The 19,690-nt window shown below is 38.4% G+C and overlaps 1 protein-coding gene across 4 annotated transcripts in view; it reads left to right on the forward strand.

The window, feature by feature from the left end:
• Positions 1–19,690, forward strand: part of LOC143180382 (uncharacterized) — a 64,290-nt gene that overhangs the window by 26,882 nt on the left and 17,718 nt on the right. For 3 of the 4 annotated variants that reach the window (XM_076380072.1, XM_076380071.1, XM_076380073.1), the window contains exons 2-6: positions 6,008–6,139; positions 15,232–15,405; positions 15,839–17,141; positions 17,590–18,523; positions 19,301–19,674. In XM_076380072.1, coding sequence (XP_076236187.1) covers positions 6,010–6,139; positions 15,232–15,405; positions 15,839–17,141; positions 17,590–18,523; positions 19,301–19,674 — 2,915 coding nt within the window. In that variant the 5' untranslated portion in view covers positions 6,008–6,009. Of the gene's footprint in view, positions 1–6,007; positions 6,140–13,555; positions 13,665–15,231; positions 15,406–15,838; positions 17,142–17,589; positions 18,524–19,300; positions 19,675–19,690 lie in introns of those variants that run through there. The other variant, XM_076380074.1, reaches the window with a different exon arrangement.

A 19,690-nucleotide genomic window follows, 5' to 3' on the forward strand; every position in this document is an offset into this window, starting at 1 on the left:
TAATTTTGTCCTCAACTCACCTGCAAACGAGCAGGTGCGTTCCTCATTTAGAAGGGTTTGAAACTTACACCGAGCTCAAGTTATTCAGCACCTGCTCTGTACTGAGTATTTTTAAATTACAAGTTGGAAAATAGCTTTTCAGTTCAATAGCCTTCTCGCTTGCCAATTAAGGCACGTTACTGCCACTTACTAAATAATCGGTGTGAAGATTTACACACTTCGAACTTCATATTTCACACAATTATCTCTGGACGAGATTAAATACGAAGTTTATTCCCATACTTTTAACAAGCTTCTAAAAAATAAAATTACACAAAAAATTGACAGGAAATACAAATTAAAGAATAAATACAACCACAACAATAATAATATATTAAATAGCTCAAGAATAGAAATAATAAAAGAATTTCTAAAAAAAAAAGAAACTAAAACACATAAATGGAGAACAAAAAATAATTCTTATTCATATCTCAATATAAAAAGAAACCGAGTTTACTATATTCTATTTTTAAAGGATCTTACTGTTCCTCTATGCCAGACTAATAAAACCTAGAAGAGTACCAGATGAAACAGTTAATATAAACCATCCGAGCAAAGCGGAAAGAAAATTTTTGAACAGCGAATACGAACTGAACTAGCAAGACCAATATTGTTTGTTATAGCCCCGAAAACTAACGCGTTTCATGTGCTACTAATTTCGAATTCCGCTAGGATGAGTGTGCTCCAGCAAGCACCAGGAGCAATTCTGTTTTTCCATCGAGAGTTTACGACTGTATTTTCGCGACGGGAGAACGCCGCGCAACAACCGGATGCTTTTTCACGAGCGTGAACTTTTCTCCCGCGTCACAAAACCTCCTATACAAGCCGTAATCCGTAAAGAACGCACGCGATTTCCTAGAAGACACTTTTGATACGGATAACTAGTCCGTGTCTCGTTTTGTGTCACGTTTCAGCTGGTCGTTGTTATTTACAGATAGCTCTCCAGCGAGTCGTATTTCTGATGCTGAAAGCGTTCGACTGAATCGCGCGAAACGCGATATAGCTTTGAAACTGATCGAATTTTGCTGGGTACGATTAATCCCTTTCCGTTTTCTGCTCGAAAAAATCGGTTTCGTCTTGAACGAATAGAAAAGAAATGTCCCGAGTGGAAATACAGATATTAATATTTGCTTGTAACTTTTAGAATTCTTAATAATTCGTCTTTTTAATCAAATTTTTGGAAGAGATAATTTTGCTTCGCGTTTCTTAAAATAGTGAATATAAGTGATTTGAATCAAGTTTGATCACTGAGGAAAGTGTTGTATAAAAAAATGGAGCAGAGTTTTCTACTTGTTAAAGGAAGGATTATATAATGTTTACTTAATCTACGGCTTGTTTTCTTTTCCAGCTTCGATTATCTTGCAGGAGTGCTTGATGAATTTGTGTGTGGATTGCTTATTGGTTTAACGCATTCATTGATATCGTTCTCTTAGACGACGTATAAATATGAAAAGAAATCTTCGTGGAAATGTTGTTTGGATCATCCCACACTAGATTGATCAGCTTTTTTTTGTGTCAAGAACATCAGGGACATTGCCCTTTAAGGAGGTGAATAATCGAAGAAAAAGCGAAGTGATAGTAATGTCTATAAATCTAGTTGCTCTGAAAATGTCACTATACCATAGTCTAGAGTGGGTCGTTAAAAGTGTTCTAGAGATATACATGACACCATTGAAAAGGTTATAAAGTCTTGTTAGTTTTTTTCATCGATTTTACACAAGTCATTTAATTTCAAAGAAAATAGTTTATTTTATGAAAAAAGGTTTTTTAATATGTAACTATATTTTAGTTATTCAAAATATCAAAGCCAGCAAAATAAGACTTAAAGTCACTCCCTTAAAATCCAATTAATTTGGATTGATTAAAGTAATCCAACAAATTTAATATTCTTTTATTCACTGTATGTTACATACAATGATGAGTGAAGCAAGATTTTTCTTTGTAAAAGATAATATCGATTCCTCAGTACCATATCTCATTTATTGATTACGGAATCTAGCGTTATCTTATTACAACAATCAATAAAATATCGATTACTACTGATCACTCTCCAAAGTAACAGTAAAATAGTACATTTTTTTGCTTATTTATCAGGAACTCCTTTACTCTAAATTTTTGGACCACCCATATTGTCCAAGATAATTAATCATCCTTCTGGACGATTCAGAATAAATGAAATCTCAACGATGAACCGAGCTTGATTAATGACTTCGATCGTATGTCTCTTCAATTATATTGATTACCTCGCTGACAAGTTATTTGTGGAGATACTTCCTCAATAATTTTACAGACCAATTTTTTTAATCAATATTACTGGAATTAATCGAAATCTCCAAATAAATATTAGTTTGATTAAGTCCTAAATTTTTTTTTTTTTTTCAAAATTAAAAATTCCTGTTCATGGACATGTAGATAGATTTAGTCACAACAACAAGTCGTCTGAGAGGCATTATTTCTTCGTGACAGAGCACGGTAGGCAAAGTTCAGCAGGACGGCCTAGCGTAATGCGCTTAATTAAAGTTGTTTCAACTCGTTAAGATCGTTCGCACGGGATGAACAACCCTATAAACGACGGCAGTTTGTCGACAACTGGAACGACACTTTCTGTCGTGGAACTTCATTTCCATCGAGACTTCATCTCACTGAAAATTCGTTATGATGTTGCACTGTGTATGAACAATCTGCATCATCCTGTATTCTAAATGGTTTAAACTTCCACTTAATTTGTTTCAGTATTCTATATATAAGGTCCCTTGCTCTAACAAATGCAATTTTTTATAACTATTTATTTCTAAAAGTCTCCTTCGTTATAACTAACTCTGTATATAAAAATCACTGTTAAGAGAAAATACATTTCTAAAATAATTCTACTAACGTAAGATATTACCTTTAGCATCGATCATATTGAATAATTTGATAATTCGAGTGTATTACAAATATTACTTAAAAAAGAGGAATTCCTCTCAAAAAATGATGCGCTCATCGGCTAAAACATTACGAAATACGTACAGCAAGATATTCTACGCGTCCTTAAAATGGTGAATAAATTCCTTAATGCCCAAACACGGCTAAAAATAAAATAAAGTAGATGAGCCTGTGCAAAGATGAAATCAGCCAATGAGTCTTTAAAATTGCCGAAAGCGAATCGCACGAGGGCCGACCGCTAATTTGATGGCAAATAATTTTATGACCACGATTCCTTTTCTCGGCGAATTGGCTTCCTAAATGCATCGCGTATCGAGAAATCGACGAGAGTCGTCTGTTTGTTATATGGTCATGTAGGACAGGGCACAAGCTGGTTGAATTACGTCTCCTCGGGTTTCATCGACCGGTAATATAAATCCCGATTAATTCAATAAGCTTCGCCGATGTAAAGCCACAGGAGCTTCGCTTGGAAACAAATTTCGCTAATCGTAATCGGTCGCCAAACGGGATGGGAGTCATTTTACTCCCGACTTGTTTCCTTTAATCTCAGATTAAGATCTTGACTAGCTGTAAATTTTTGCTTGAACATTATTTCCACCTACGATCTTGATTTCTACGTTGCATTAACTAGACATTTTTTTTCTTAAGTACATGTGTACGATGATTCTTCTTATCTACTTTATAGTAGTGTTAATTTCCCAGCAACTTATATCAGATTTTTCTGTGCATCCATATGGAAAGTATGGGTTTCAGAGACTTAAAAATTCGACAGAAAAATATTGATATTGCCAAAAATGTATTACCCATTTGGAGCCCAGCAGAACAAGTTCCAGATGCGGGCCTAGTCAGTCTGCTGATCAGTTTACTGATATGTAACATCTGTGACAGTAACGACCAATATTTTTAAAACTTTAACACTGTTTAAGTTTCCATCTGAGAATTTCTCTTATAAGAAATTCATCTACTCCAGACCTAACTACCTAGAACACTACATGTAGATATATGTTTAGACATTGAAAATAGTTAAAAAGAAATCGAAATGAAAAAGAATAGCGTTAAGCAATAAGATTGTCTGACATGAGAACGTACAAATGATTCAGGCATCAGAATCGTATGGAAAAAGAAGGATCCTTTTCTCACGAGTTCTGAGCACGAGTCGCGCCTCCTCCGCGTGGTGCATACCCACTAATTTATCACGACCCATGACTCTGGGACGATGGAAGGAAGGAGAGAAAGGAGAGAAAAAGAATCTTGACCATCCCGTGGCAACCGGTTTCTTCCCGTTCTGAGTCCTTTCTTCGTCACTTGTTCTTCCCTCGTCTCGTGCCGCCAAATCGATCTCATTCCTGAATCTTCGACATCGTACGTTCCTCTGTGGACGCTAATTGAACCTAAAGCCGACAAATTGTGAGAAAAATATGAAAATTGATGATTCTATAAAGAATCAGCATTTATATAATTTCAGTCTTAAAATAATTGGAAAATATCAAATAAAATAGAAATTTGGTTTGCAATTTAATTTAGGGAAATATTAGAATTGATTAGATTACTAAAACATGCCATTGAGTAGATTGACTAGACTCTAGACTCTCAATAAGTATTCATGCATTCAGTGAACTTGTAAACCTATTTTTTCCCAATGTGATATGAAGTTATAATGATTCAATCAATTTTTCCACTGTTAAGATTCACGGAAGTGTTTATACTTCATTAGATGTTAAAAAAGAATGGAGCAAATATACATCTAATAATGTTTTTCTAGATATGCTTGAAGCCATTTGTAATTCATTCCCAACAGATAGTAACATTTATTCCATGAAATATTATAAGCCAAGGTATTCTATATTAGACAATATAACCTACCTTTACTCGAGTTTCGATAACAGAAAAATTGAATGTTGTTAGTTTAACACATCCTATATTAAATAAAGCAACAAAGTATAAGACTTGAAATTGTAATCAGTCTTTTATCAATCAGAAAGCAAACACATTGGTATGAACGATATGAAATTCAATATTTCTTCCTATATGGCTACCATTACGCTCGCGATTCCCTTAAACATAATCGCAATCCGTGGAACGAATACGAGAAGCAACGATCGAATGCAGATTGCATTCTCCGAAACGTATTCAATAATACGATTTACGTGCACGGGGATTTCCTTCGCTGTTCGCGCTGCCTACGATCACTGATGCTAATGTAAAATTCAGTCGTGCTTCAACTTGTTTGCATAATGCCTCCGATTCAGCCGCGGCGTTTCAATTAAAAGCCAACAGTTGCAATACTTTTCGCACTTGTATCAACGTGTTATGCAGCTGCAACACAGGCGCTGGGATATAGCCTCGTAATCATTATAATATCGTTAAGATAAAAGCGGACATTTCGCTCGAAATTGCAACGTACGAATGGTGATTGCAGTTTCGATGTAACGCAAGCCGATTACCTGGCTCTAAAGCTTCTGTCAAGCTTGGAGTTACCCTATCATAGAAATAGACGCAAGTAGTATCCATTTCCTGGAGAGCTATACTATACTAAAGTACAAGAAATGGAAGAAAATGTTACTTTCCCTAAGAAGAGGAAACTATATATTACAAAGAAACATTATGTAAAAGATTTTTTTAGATTTGGGAGGTCGAATTGAAATATAGACTTCTACTAAAAAGCAGACTCCTGTTTTAATATAAAAACATTGCAACTATTCTCGAAAGTCAATCAAAATAAGTAATTGCATTTAAAAAATATTTCACCATTTATTACCTGTACAATTGAAGTAAGTGGTATCAAACTTTCTTTAATAGTGTGTGCAATAACCAATGCACTCTGCACTCCAAAGTAATTTGAAAATTAATTTTCATGCTGTACATAGTAAATCATGTGTTTAAAGTCAACGTTAAACGCCGAACCCTTAAAATACACAAAAAATTAATATTGCAGATCCTTTTTTCCCCGAGCAAATTATAACGTTAGGACTCCCTCCACGTGAACAGTATAATTAATTGAAATTTAAACCCAGCTCATTCTTTTTTTCTTTCTGTTACCCAGGCATGGCGGCCGCTGGTCTTGAGGTGCGCGAGGCTGGGCGAGCATTGCGAGTGCAAACGGAAGCCCCGCATCTCGTTTCCATGGGAAGCGGACGTTTGTCAACGGCGGTGACCCTGCATCCTCTGCCCGAAGGTAAGGCGAAGTACGACGACAGTTATCATGGTACTACTATAATTTCTCTATTGTACATGTCAGTGGTGGTTAAACCTTGCAATGGCAGGAGCCATATTTTACCTTATACAGGCGAACTCAATACTTATGCACGCTAGTATGTATCTTTTTAGAGAAAGTAGATTTAATAGAAATTAATTTGAATATTAACAATGAAAATTAAGGCAAACGGTTATGGCAGATTCTAAAATACGAGATGTAGAATATTCGGACTGGCAGGCAGTTCGTATCGATTCCCTCAGCATTAGAATAATAAGTTTATCCGCAAATCGATATTTGCTTCGCGATTCGAGACGCGTCCGAATCGATCTATCAATGATGGGAACGTGTACAGAGGAAGATGGATTTTCTTCGAGCAGACCGCTCGAGCATTCAATTCGTGTGCCCGTATCTCGAAAGGAATTGAGGCAGTAACGCTTCCTAGATAACGTTGCGGCTATAACGGACAGTGATTCATCAATTTTAATCCGTAATCTGAACACGTAATTCCGACTGATAAAATTTAATGGTGGTAACCGAGATTCACCATTATGCATCAGACAAATGCAGCGGGAATCCTTCCGGGAAATCAGTTCAGTTATCACGAATAACTTCCTTTTCAAACGATGGCTATATCTACTTCTTTGGGCCACCAATATTTTACTAATTTGTTTCAGAAAAATACAATACAATAGATTAAAGTGATTCTACATTGGTAGTACGAGGATTAATATTTTGTGTATCATAATCTGATCCCTGCTGAATAGGATAGTCCTTAAATGGTTCTCCAGCATCGTCTATCGTCAGATAGTCGATTGTACATCAGTCGTGGAAAATTGCAGAAGAGTTACGAAATTTCTGCTTCCTCCTAACCACAGACTTTATTAACATAATAGAGCCGGTAATCTAGTCGATTCGACGCGTATGCAAATATTTGTGCTCGCTCTCGGCTCCTTTCCGGTTTCGACACACCGACGTACGTAGACAGAGGAGGACCTCGCGGCTTCCTGCTGCGTCCCGTGTGTATTTTTAAAAGTGAATCTTTCGGATCCGAGACGCGCCTTAAGTCGAGGAAAATCCCCTTGGCTCCATATATTTCAGGGATATAGAGACTCATGCCAAAGGAGGTTACATAGGTTGATAAATCCTATGGGGCTAATTGCTGACTTGGTTTGCCAGAGAAATTACACTTCCTTTTCATCGGTTGGCTCCAGCATTGTGGTACTTAAAAGGGTGTAAGAATTTTTCAGCCACGATGGCTCGGTAATTGCTGCCAGTTGTATATTGTTTTAATTAGTCAGATAGACACGCGTAACAAATTGATTCATTGTTGAATAATTTATTCAAAAATTTTATTTTGGAAATTGAAGAGATATGGGCCATCATATTCGAAGTAGTCTTCTTAAAATTATCACGCTCACAGTACCAAATCATGTGCAGTCATATGACTTTGCTTCGAAATTAATGATCTCAAATCTATTTCATTCCCAAAATAAAAATTCTATTGCAAATGAATTACTCTCAAAACTTTGTCACATGTTATATTAGAATACAAAATTGAACGAAATTCTGAGAGGAACCTACATAAATATTCAGAAATCGCCACAAAATCCCACGTCCAGTAAACGCCTGCCTAGAACCACTCGAAACAAAACAGAATACTCGTTCCACCTCCTACACAGAACAGCGAGAACTAAATAACCCTCGTGCCATTTATCCTACAATAAAATTTTCCATATTCGAGCAAAACAGCCAGGACATACTCAAAGATACACCTCACAGTGCTCACTGATAGAAGTTGCATCAACTCGAAAGGATCAGTCTCGTAACTCAATCAGGCATAAATATTACAATACAAGCTCGTAGCATGTCTGCCTCCTATCTGTGGCCCACTATCTAAACGCTGGATCATTGAAAAAAGTCTACTGATCAAATATTTAACCGATTCCGTCGAAGTTCCGCCATAGTAACCGATAGCAAATACCCTAGGACCATAATGCCCGACGCTAAGCCAGAGGTTCATGGGTTTCGTGTACTAGGAAAGCCCTTTATAAACGTGCCGTTTCCACGTACGCGAGCGTTCGTTCCTCTGGGCTGCGCGTGTAGCCAATGAAACGATAGATCGTGAAACCTGGGTATTACTGCGATGGAAAAATGCAACACGCCGAAGGAAATGCTTCCTTGGAAGAGTTCCGCGACGCGGAAACTTGGCGGAAAGATAAGGGAGAAAATAATCTCGAGATAGTGATAGAGTTGTATAATCACGAGGCAATCGGCGAGGCGGATTTTTTTATATCTGGAATTCGTGGTATCTCTGGGATCTGGATTCGAGGATTTGTGCGTGAAATGTTCCACTCGAACGATGCTTCTTTTATTATTACTTTCTGTTTGGGTTTGTGGGAGACGCTTGAAAGGGGGGTTGGTACTAGCTTCTAAGGTTTTACAGGTAACAAAATTATTCATTTTGTGAATAATTTTTTTTGTTTCTGTAATTAATCTTGAATTAATTTTTGGGGGGGGTTGAATCTTGAATGATCGTTTGTGTAAAAGTAACAAGAAAAATTGAGTAGGTAGTGGATATACAGAGTGGTTCACCTAAATAAGACCACCTACATATCTATTCTTATTGTGATGATATAAAAATATTTTATTAGAAACTATTTTATTTTGAAAAGAACATTTCTTGCTGTATATTGGTCCTTTGATGTTATTCAAATTGCATGTAAAATATTTTGTGTATTATCACAACTAGAAAACGAGATATTTAAGTAGCCTTACTTAAGTGAACCACCCTGTATAATTAAATGGGAATAAGTAGTTTAATTTAGTTTCAGTATAATTAATAATATACATAGGTACTATGTATATCGCTGGAGTTACAGATCATCTGTGATCTCTTCCTATTCTGAAAATCAGTCGGCGTCAGAAATAAACTTCGTGTGAAGTCGCTTCTTGGGAAGGGGCGCATGCATAGAAACTGGGGGAATTTTATTTGGTGTTTCCGGAAACACCTTTCTACTCTAGAAAACGATGAAACTGAACTGTACCCATTTCTCTAACTTTATACAAGAAGCTCCTTAAATAAACACCATTTTCTAATTAGGAAACAAATTTCCTTCTCACATAAAAAGTAATTCAAATTCCAAACACTACAAATATAAGTGGAATCCAAATTTTTGGTTTCATACTCCAATGATATAAATTCTAAAGCACCAAATTTAACAAACCCACAAAAACGCTCGATAACTACTAACATTATTTATCACTCTCGTGAATCAACGAATCTTCCAATTCCACTTGCAATAAATCCCCTAAAAAAGAAGCGCTGCAGTAACCTCGGTATCAAAGCTTTTCTCCTTTCCTAGAACTCAACAAAAACGATTCATTAAGGGCACAAGAGTCCCCCAGATACACTTTGAACGGTTGGATGCGGTATATCGCACTATCGCGGCTCGCTTAATTAAACCTATCGCGCAATTAGTATCTAATTACGTTCGAGCCATTGGACAACAATACCAGCTCGCTTTTTCCATCGTTTTCCATATTAAGAGAGCCAAAGAAAGAAAGAAAAAGGAAAAAGGAAAATGGAAAAAGATCTCGTGGAGATGGGACAAGTGTGTGCTCGCGTGCACATTCGTGCGCAGGAAAGTGCACGTGCATAGCCGTGCATATGACGCCTCTGTGCGCGGTATATAAATGGCGTAAAGGCGTTTACTTCGTCGAAGGGGAGTCGCGGAGGAGAGGACAGTAACCCACGAGGAACGTTCTGTCTCATAAGCGTGGTACGGTGCACTTAAATATAGTCGGTGCATACAGGGAGAAGGAAAGACATGGAAACAGACGAACGATGTTGGTGGAAGAGAGACAGGGGGATGTGTGCGCTCGCGCGCGCACGCGTGCAATATAAATTATTGCGTGAGTCAATCCTTGGAGTGTTCGTGTATTTTCAGTCGACGACGGTTCGTTTTTCTCAGACGTTCTATTATTCTCTTTTAGCGCGGCGACTCGCTATTTTCCCTGAAAGTAGTACACGATTCTGGACTGAGGCAGTCGCTAGGCGAAAGTGGTTCCTTTTCGGCCTGATTTTCCGGTGAATCGCGGCATCCGGCGGCGGAAGTCGCCAAAGTGAACTGACGCTGGGTAACCAGCAATTACTTTCGAGAAGTCTCCTTTTCGACTTTGATGTCTTGTAACTTTGCTGCGAAGCAAACAATGATACAAAAATTGTGCCTATCTTTTGTAATTAGGATAGTGAAAAGAAGTTGTCTTTAAGTGTTACAGATGAAACCTGCGATAGCTAGCTTTCATCGAGACTTTTTTGAGATGGCACAGGCATCTTGAAACTTTTCATTTCTGTTTCCTTAAAAGTGGTAATTAAGAGATTTATATGCATTAGTATTTTTTATAGTTTCCTGGTTGCAAATGATTCTTCATTTTTCCTTCAAAAGTGCACTTCCTCTTGAATGACACGAAGTTAAAATTTTGAAATATTTATCTTCGTATTATTCAAAATTTGTTATCGTAATAACTAATATTTACCAAAAGTAGAATCATTGTGAACTCCTACTAAAGAAATATTCTAGGCTCCTAGAATACCACATAGCTGCTCCAATCGATAGGATTAATTAGGCAAAACCTAAGTAGGTGCATATGTATAGAATTGATTATACCTACAAACTGATGCAATTGGTCCCTCATTTTCTACACTGTGCGTGATTGGTCAAATTGGTGACACTTCAATAACAGGATATTTTCCAGTGGGGATTTTATAGTCCTATCCCTGATTCACTGAACAGACATCAACAAAGAGCGATGTACCTGTGCACCGAGCGACCTCGACCGTAGAAACAAGCCGACCTCCAGGAAGTAATCTTCCTGTTTCTCGTTTCCAGCCAGTAACTCGTCCGTCATTGTTTAGCCAGCTTTTAGCACGTTTAACCGAACCCAAACTATCGAAACACTGTGTCGACAGAAGACAGTGGCGTGCCTCAACCTTACATCTCCAACGCGTTAGAAACCACCTAAGTGTCTTGTTAGTCTCATACTCTTTGAGCTAAAAGTTTAAAAGGAACATTACCAGCAACCCATCGACGGAAATCGCGACATCAATTATTCATCCTGGCGATACAAAAACCAGCGATTAACATAAGCAAAGATTTGCTCGTCAGTTTCCTTCGCGCTGCTTTTCTTTATCCCTGACGACAGTCGTTTCAGTTCAGCGCAGTATCTGTGTGACCCATCATTAATAAAGTGAATGGGAGAAGGAATGATCGAATCGTGTTTGAGATGAAAAGGAAGGGAAGGCGAATGCAGTAGTTGGGCCAGGTGTTGTAAATGTGTACGAAGAACTGTAATATGGTCGGACAAGCACAAGTGTGTAAACCAGCCGAGCGATTGAAATCACGTGCCGAATTGAGCGTGCCAGCCTCTCGCTGGACATGACGCATTTAAGCACCTGTTTCTCTCTGTCGGAATAGAGCTAGGGCCCTCGAAATTTATGATCGTGCTGGACGAAACCGCAGGGAACTTTCTCTGACCAGGGCGAAATTCTAACCAGGGGGGATAATCCAAAGTTCAGCTCGAGCGATTATCTAGCCAGGGCTTAACCCTGGAAAGGTCGAAGTAATTACACTGACAATTCACTTATTTTCCTGGGTAAGTTTCACATGCATGGTAGGGCCTCAATTAAGCGGGTCTACATTATGCGCAGTCGCTTTTATTCGGAATTACGGTCATTCTGTATGGACATGATAAGAATACAGAAAAACATGGATGGAGACTTGAGGTATAATTTAATATCTAATATCTATCTAGTAGTATGATTTACGATGTCTATTTACAGAAAGTAATAGAATCATAAAATAATCATCAGAAGTGTATTTCAAGTTTGAGTGTCGTATTAAGCTGGTTAATTGAAGCCCTACTGTGCTGTACTCAGTTACTGTATTTTATGTTTCATTTATTATTCTGTAGTTTGTTTTATTATTTTTTTAATGCTTGATTTACTTAAAACACGTAGTAATGATTTAAGTTTAACGTTTGTACGTTTATAGCACTGTGGTGGGGTTACTGTGGTTCCATTATGAAAAATGATTCATAATAGTAATAGGGTACTGACCACTGACTACTAACAATTTTATGATTTATTAATGTCTATAAATTACGCATGAATATAAATATAAGAAGTTGAGTTGGTATAAATACTTTGGCTCCATTATACCAGCGAAGGATTAAGTTAAACTTCTATCATATTTTATTCCAAAGTACCTTGCTATAGAATCCATCGTTCCATTGTTACTAATCATGACTCTATATCGAGATTTCCATTGGCTCTAACAAAATTACGCTTCGTATCTAGCCACTATGGCGATGCAATCGGTCGGTCACGATGTAATTGCATAGGTTCTCGCTCGAAATCGGTACAACAGACTGCTTGGATTTATGTAGTGTTACGTAATACCATCAATTTTGTTAAGTTAGTAGTAGTGGTGGAATGCAGACACAAACATCCGCTTTGGAAGCCACCTGAGCTGAAAACTTAGTTGTCATTAGTCGAGGGGTATTAGCATGAGTGGTTTGTAGTGCTTAAATATGTAATTAATGTCCACATTGTTGAAACAATCCAAACATACAGATGTCTGTCTTATTTTTTAATTAATTTTAATCCTTTTTAAAGCCTCGCTAACTTATCTAAATTTTTGTCAAAATCTGTTCAAAGATATGGAGGTATTAAGGAACATGGAATGAAGAATAAATTCGAACTCTGATATTGTCCAAACAACCTTTGCTCAGTGACTTGCGAGTTCATTTCCAGAACTTAATTCACGTTAGAAGTTCATTAATTTTGAAGTAAAATCTACTGGTGTACCTCATTATCATTCTCACCCAGTCTCTAATTTTTATACAAGAAAATACAATGCCTCGAGACTTCATCCATATATTTAAGCTTAATGATCCTCCTCAAACAAATTCATAAATAATTGTCTGCACCACTTATTCGACTAGTAGTAACATCACTCAGCCCTCTTTCCACTGCATCTAACAACCCAAAAACAAACCCAAAAAAAAAAAGGAAAATGCCGAGAGGACTCGTATGCAACTGCACCGCGTCCTGCACAGTGCAAAGTAGGCGAAAAGACTCACCCCTTGCCACTCGCGAGTATATTTTGAACGCTGCGTGGCGGAAGCTTTTCCAAAAAGACCGAAAATGTGCGAGAGTGCACGACCGCGCCAAAACTAAATATAACTGCAGTCCTTTGTAGAATGCACTGCGATTTACTCAGCACTTGCGGATCGGGATGCGCATAGGCCTCGTGTTGTCTCTCGCTGATGAACCGATCTCTGTCACGGGGGTTCGCGAAAGGGGGCTGAGAACTTTTTCTTCCACGTGTCCTTCGTTGACTTGACCCGCTGCTGAAACCCTCGAACGCTGTCGGAATAGAGAAAAGGGCTATCGATGGCAGAGCAGCCAAAGGTGACGAGCCTCCTGGCTTCCCGCAAATTGTTCGTACGTATACTTTGTTTGAACTATAAACAAGCAGGCTCGCTGAGGTCGATCTGCTTGCGCAACAGGGCGAAAGTTATCGAAGAAACGTATTATTAGCTTGGCGGTTAAGTTAGTTAGAAGGCGTTAGCGTCCGTGGCGTTTTTGGAAATTATTTATGCGCTCGAATTCTTGTTTGAAGCTTCAGTGAATACCTGAGGCTTGAGTTGTGGAGTGGTGTTTGCTTCATCGGGTTTGCAAATGAAGTTCGATGAATAGACAATTAACTTCTATGATTACTTTTTAATATTCTTCTTCGCGGAAGTATGTCTCCCTGAAGCAAGAATTTATTCAAGTAAAAATAAAGAAAATGAAAAATATAGAGGTTTCAATGAATTGAATTTTAGCGAACACTTATTAGCTTCATTTGTTAATTGTGTAACATTGTTAGGTTGTTAGTTTTTTGTTACGAATAAAAGTGAATTAACTGGGATCCATTGTGACTCATAACTTCCTCGTACAGCAGCTAATTGACTAATCAAGTAAATGCTCCGTTAAGCTTCTTGGTCTTCTTTCGTTTGAGTGCATCGACTGTATTTCCTCGTAATGCATATTGCGAATGCAAAACGTGATAACGTCGAAATGCGTGTATTAGAACTTACTAGATGAGAGTATCCACTAATAACCCATGAATCCCATTTATCGATGGAATCGCAGAAACCCAAAGATACGCGAATGGAACCGAGGCTTACTAGCTATAATCCGCGTTAAATGCCATTCGCGATTGCATCGATTAAACTGTCTCGTAGAAGCTTTCGAGATCTTGATTGCACTGGAAATTACATTCCGCTGTTAAGGAGATTAATATGCAAGAATCTGTGATAGGTACTCTAGTACTGTGAATTTATTTGCTTATTTGTTTAGAAAAGAGCTATTTGATTGCATAGAAAAGATAGGAAGCTACTCTTTGAAGTTGAAAAATTTGAGAAATTACTACTTTGGGTTGGTGCAGAAATTTGGGTTCATGAAAATAAAAAATTATTTTAATATACATTAGATCATTTGTATCTAAAGCAATTATTTTTAGAGTTTTGTAGAAATTCTGACAACTTTTGAGAAAATTAAAATTCCAAGTTTCCTTTAGTTTAAATTCGACTTGTATCTTGAAAAGACACTTGTCTGCATTATTAGACGACGTTCTCCCTTCAGACGCATTCTCGGATGCAGCATATGCACCGATTCTCAGCTTATTTTAGTCGCGTGCTGTTCTAGGTCTCAACTTTCTGTACCCTTTCCTTTAAGGATATCTTAAACCTTTGTCTCAGAAAACACAAGTGCTAATTTGTAAAATTTATATTATAAAGTCTCCATACGCAGTTTGAAACGCCCCTGAATTTTGAATTTCGATGAAAATTTATATTATTCTTAAATAACACAAAATTCAGTTTACCTACTATGATGTAACCATAGTCGTAAGCAAGTTATTTTTTTCTTAGCGAAAAAAGTGGAAAATAGAAAAAATTATTCCTGGTATTTGTAGGGTGACTCATGCTTATTTTACAGATTCAATATTTGCTTTCTCTCTTCTCAGGTAAGCTGACCCTTGGATCAAGTCGAGATGCGGATATTTCTGTTGTGGGTACCGGCGTTGAATCTATTCATTGTGCGATTGAAAACAATAACGGCGTGGTCACTCTTCACCCCATAAATGGAAGCACGGCAGTCGATGGTGTACCAATAAATTCACCAGTGAGGCTCGCTCAAGGTGAGGCCTTGACTTAAATACGAATGACCGAATTCGAGCTCCCCTCGAACAGATGGTCATCACTTAATCCTCACCAATGAAATTGAGTTTGACATTCTTGTCACCCTTGAAAATTAAAAAATATTCAGAGCAGTAAAGAATTCAAAAATATTCAAAGCAGTAAAGAATCGAAAAATATTCAAAGCAGCAGAGGATATAAAATTCAAATAGACATGTATTTTTAGATGATTTTACTTTTAAAAAAATGTTTGCAAACAGATATGTTTTTCCCTTTCTATTTTAAAATTACAAGCTGTGATAAATATTATTTTAGAAATAAGATTTCATTCAGAAAAATACGAGTAAAAAATACTTCACTTTTTCTGGAAATTATAGAAATCACCACTTATAATTTGAAAGAATTTTTAAAGAATCTTCTCGACCTCACTTTCAGGTTGCATGCTGTCGATCGGAAGATCGAACTACATGCGCTTCAATCACCCAGCCGAGGCAAAACAACTGCGATCGGTGCTACCACACTCAAGAATCTCAATGGCGCCAATAAGCTTCTCATTGCCAGACAACCAGCTCCAGGAGAACTATCACCTGGAAAGGAAGCCTCCAGTCGCGCCTCGCAAATCGCCGCGGAATTCATGCTCAGACGACGAGATCGGTTTCCTGGGGAAACTGACGAAATTCGAGATGCTGGCGAAGCAGAGCAGGAACAACTGCGTTTCCCCTAAGGTCTTTCCAGCCGGCGCTATCACCACGAACGTGCCCGCCGATCAAATCCTCGGCCACTCCAGATCCTCCAGCCTGATCTCCCTGAAGAACAGCAACAATAACTCCCCGTTGCAGAACCTAACGAATTTAGATAGGAGTCGCTCGAACACACCTTCCTTCAATACATCCTCCCCCGCCCATTTCATGAACGTATCATCTCCTGCCAGTTGCTTCGCTCCCTCGTCGAGTCACTGTCCCGATGAAAATCGTCAGAGACCCGAGGCAAGGACTCCCAGTCGCTGCAACACCCCCAATCTCCAGTACCAGAACTGTTCGACGCCCAATCAGAATCAAATTCAAATGTACTCGAGCGCGGAGTCCTATTTGAAGACCTACAAGCCATACTATCGGGAGAACAACAACGAGAACATTCAGAATTCCCAGAGTCTGTTGATGTCGAAGAGCAATGGGAACCAAAGTGACGTGATGTCGCGCAGCATGACGTGTCAAAGATCGAACGACCTGGACGATCTGAACGCGAGGGATTACGATATGAGCCAGAGTTTAATCGTAACGAAAACCACCACGACCGAGTACCTTCAGCTGGAGAAGTACGGCTCGAATCCCAGTATATGTAATAATCCGAATAATGGGAATTTCTGCAGCGGAAGCCTGAGAAACGTGGCTGCCGCGCAGAATTTCGGCTCGAACCCGAACATCAAGCGGATACAGCCGCCCAGCCCGGCGTTCAATCGTAATCCGAAGTACAGCGAGCCAAGGAGAGGCTTTGCACGGGTGAAGAGCCCGACCCCCAGCACCGGAAGCGGTTGCTCGCTGGAGGAGCTGCGCGAGAGACAGATCGACGCGGAGAATAAGCGTAGAGAAGCGGAGAACAAGAGGAAACAGGCGCAGGAGGAGAGGCTGCGGGAGCAGGAGGTCGAGAGGCAAGAGAAAATGAGGCTCGAAGAGATTCTTGCTATGTGCGCTGAGTATGAGAGGCAGAGCACTATGGAGAAGCCGAGGCAGCCTAACAGGTGAATGGTTATTCAGGTTTGGGGGCGTTTAAAGGATCTACTTTCTTTAGAAGGCTTTTTTCTTCATTGTTTGTTAAAATACTACTGTAGTGGCTTTTTGTGATGAATTAAGATTTGTGTATTTGTACTCTGAAGTGGTATAGTATTTTATATTCATTCTTCTTTTTTTTTAGTCTTATTCTCTTTCGTAGTCTAGGATTATTCTTAATTTCTTTTATATAGAGTTATGTCATCCTTATGAATTTTCATAAATTTCAAACTAGAACCCTAATCTTAATTTAAATTCATAGAAAGTGTGAATGACTGGGTCCAGTATCGATTACTGAATACTTCAATTTCATATTATTCAATATGAATTAGTATCGATTAGAATCAGTATTCAGTATCGATTACTGAATACTCAATTTCATATTACTACAATTTACGATGCGTTTTTTATCTTTCACAGAATCAAAACGAACGGTTCACTGCCAAGAGACAAAAGACTCGGCTATAACTCGCCTTTCGACAGCCCGAAGAGTCCATCGAAGACACAGCCACATTTTTCCTTCGATACGACCAAACAGTCGAACTCTGCATCCTACGAGAACGTGTGCGTGCAGAATTCGAAAGTTATCTTCCAAAACGGCAGCTCGCCAAGCAATTGGAGGAATCAGGCTGGCCAAGCGGAAAACCAAACGACGACGAATGCGCAGGATCATCCGCAATTAGCTATACCGAACAACAACAATCAATCGACCAAGTGGCCAAATGTTCTTGGCAACGGGGACCACAGCTTTTCTGGTTCGATCTCGCATGCTCGTAGCCCGAGCTACGAGAACACGATGATCGACAATTCGTTGCTGAATAATAATGCTAATTACGTTCAAACTAACGATGCAACGAATCAAACGTCCTTGTATGGGACGATCCAGTTGAATGGAACGAAAATCAACGAAAATAACGCGAGAAATTACGATAATTCGACGTCGATGAGTGGGAACGTGAGTTTGTATGAAAACGTGGTGATTAACTCGACGCAAAATAATAATCAAAATCATTCAATGCCAAAGAAGAACGCCCAGCTGTCGAACTCATGTGAGATGATAGAGAATAAGCTGGCGATATCAAACGACGACCTTCTCGAAGCTATTGAACAGCTTTCTATGCTTTCCAAGTCCAAAGAGATGTGCATGATTCCTAAGAAGAATAATTCTGAAAAAGATAATGCGAAGTCGAACGAAGCTAAGGCTGATAAGGAGAGAAAGGAGCTCGAAGAGGAAGACAGGAAAAAGTATATTGAATTTTTGCAGAATGAGAAAGTGCATATCCTTGGAAATATGGATGCGTTAAAAAGGAGTGTTGCAGATATTGAAATTCAAGAAGAAGAAATTAGTAGAGAGGTTTGTAGTTTGATTATATACATATTTTCAAATTTTTGAAACTCTAAATTTTCAAACTTTTGAAGATTTAAATGTTCAAATTTTCGTAATTTTAAATTTTCAAATTTTCGTAATTTTAAATTTTTGAAATTTTAAATTTTCAAATTTTCATAATTTTAAATTTTTCGAATGAAATTTTTCATTTAATACATTATTATCGTGTTATAAGTACTTATCTGCTGCTCTAAAGACTTTAGCCCTAACTAAATATATACAATGAATGTAAGTAAGCAGTAAAAAAATGTAGTAGGTACACAGGGTAGAGGGATAGGCGAAATTATTGAAATTAAATAATGTAATCTAGACTAAGTATTAAGTATCTAAAATTCAGGCCAGTTCTGTAAATTCTAAGTTGCAAATGCATTCGATACTAAAGATAATGTCCAACACAAATCCCATCCTTATCTGAGTTTGTCTCCGAGCTATTTGTTTGCGCTTTGCCATTTTACGATAAGACTCTTCCTTTCTTGTCACCGATCCTTCGTTCACACCCTCGTTCAGTCGTGTTTGACCGCTCGTACACCGAGCATCCAAAACAGTGTATCACTGTTAAGCTTCACACAAGTCTGTCGATAAGACATGAGAAACCTCGCCTCGTTATTTATCAAGATCAAGTTCCTAATGCAAAATTCAAAACAAACGATCAGAGAAATAAAATTGGTATCCTTCTTGCTAGAATATAAACGTGTAATCCAATTTTTTTTTCTAATTGATGTTAAATCTGTGTTTCTTTGATAGCTCGAGTTAGAGAAAGCACTGCTGTCTGCAGAGTACGAATCAGAGTCGCTGAAACTGAGTCAGGACGAGGGTGAGAAACTAAAAGTGCAGATGCGGATAAACGAGCTCGAAAGGCAAATGGCCGAGGATAATACAACGCAAGCGAATTTGCAAGCGGAGGCTAAGCAGAGAGTTCAAAGGGCTCAGCAGGCTTGCAGTCGTTTGGAGGAAGAGCTGGCGAAATGCACAGACGAGGTTTCGCAACAGAATATTGGCGACAAGCTTGCGGCTCAGCAGGACCTCCTAGAGTCCGAAAGGAAAGCTTTCGAGGATTTGGAATTCCATCATCTCGAAGAGGAAGCAAGTAAGCTGGCGACGAGAGAAGAACTACAAAGGTAAGAATTCTTTAAA

The sequence above is a fragment of the Calliopsis andreniformis genome, chromosome 6 (assembly GCF_051401765.1).
Source record: "Calliopsis andreniformis isolate RMS-2024a chromosome 6, iyCalAndr_principal, whole genome shotgun sequence".
Classification (NCBI taxonomy): Eukaryota; Metazoa; Arthropoda; class Insecta; order Hymenoptera; family Andrenidae; genus Calliopsis; species Calliopsis andreniformis.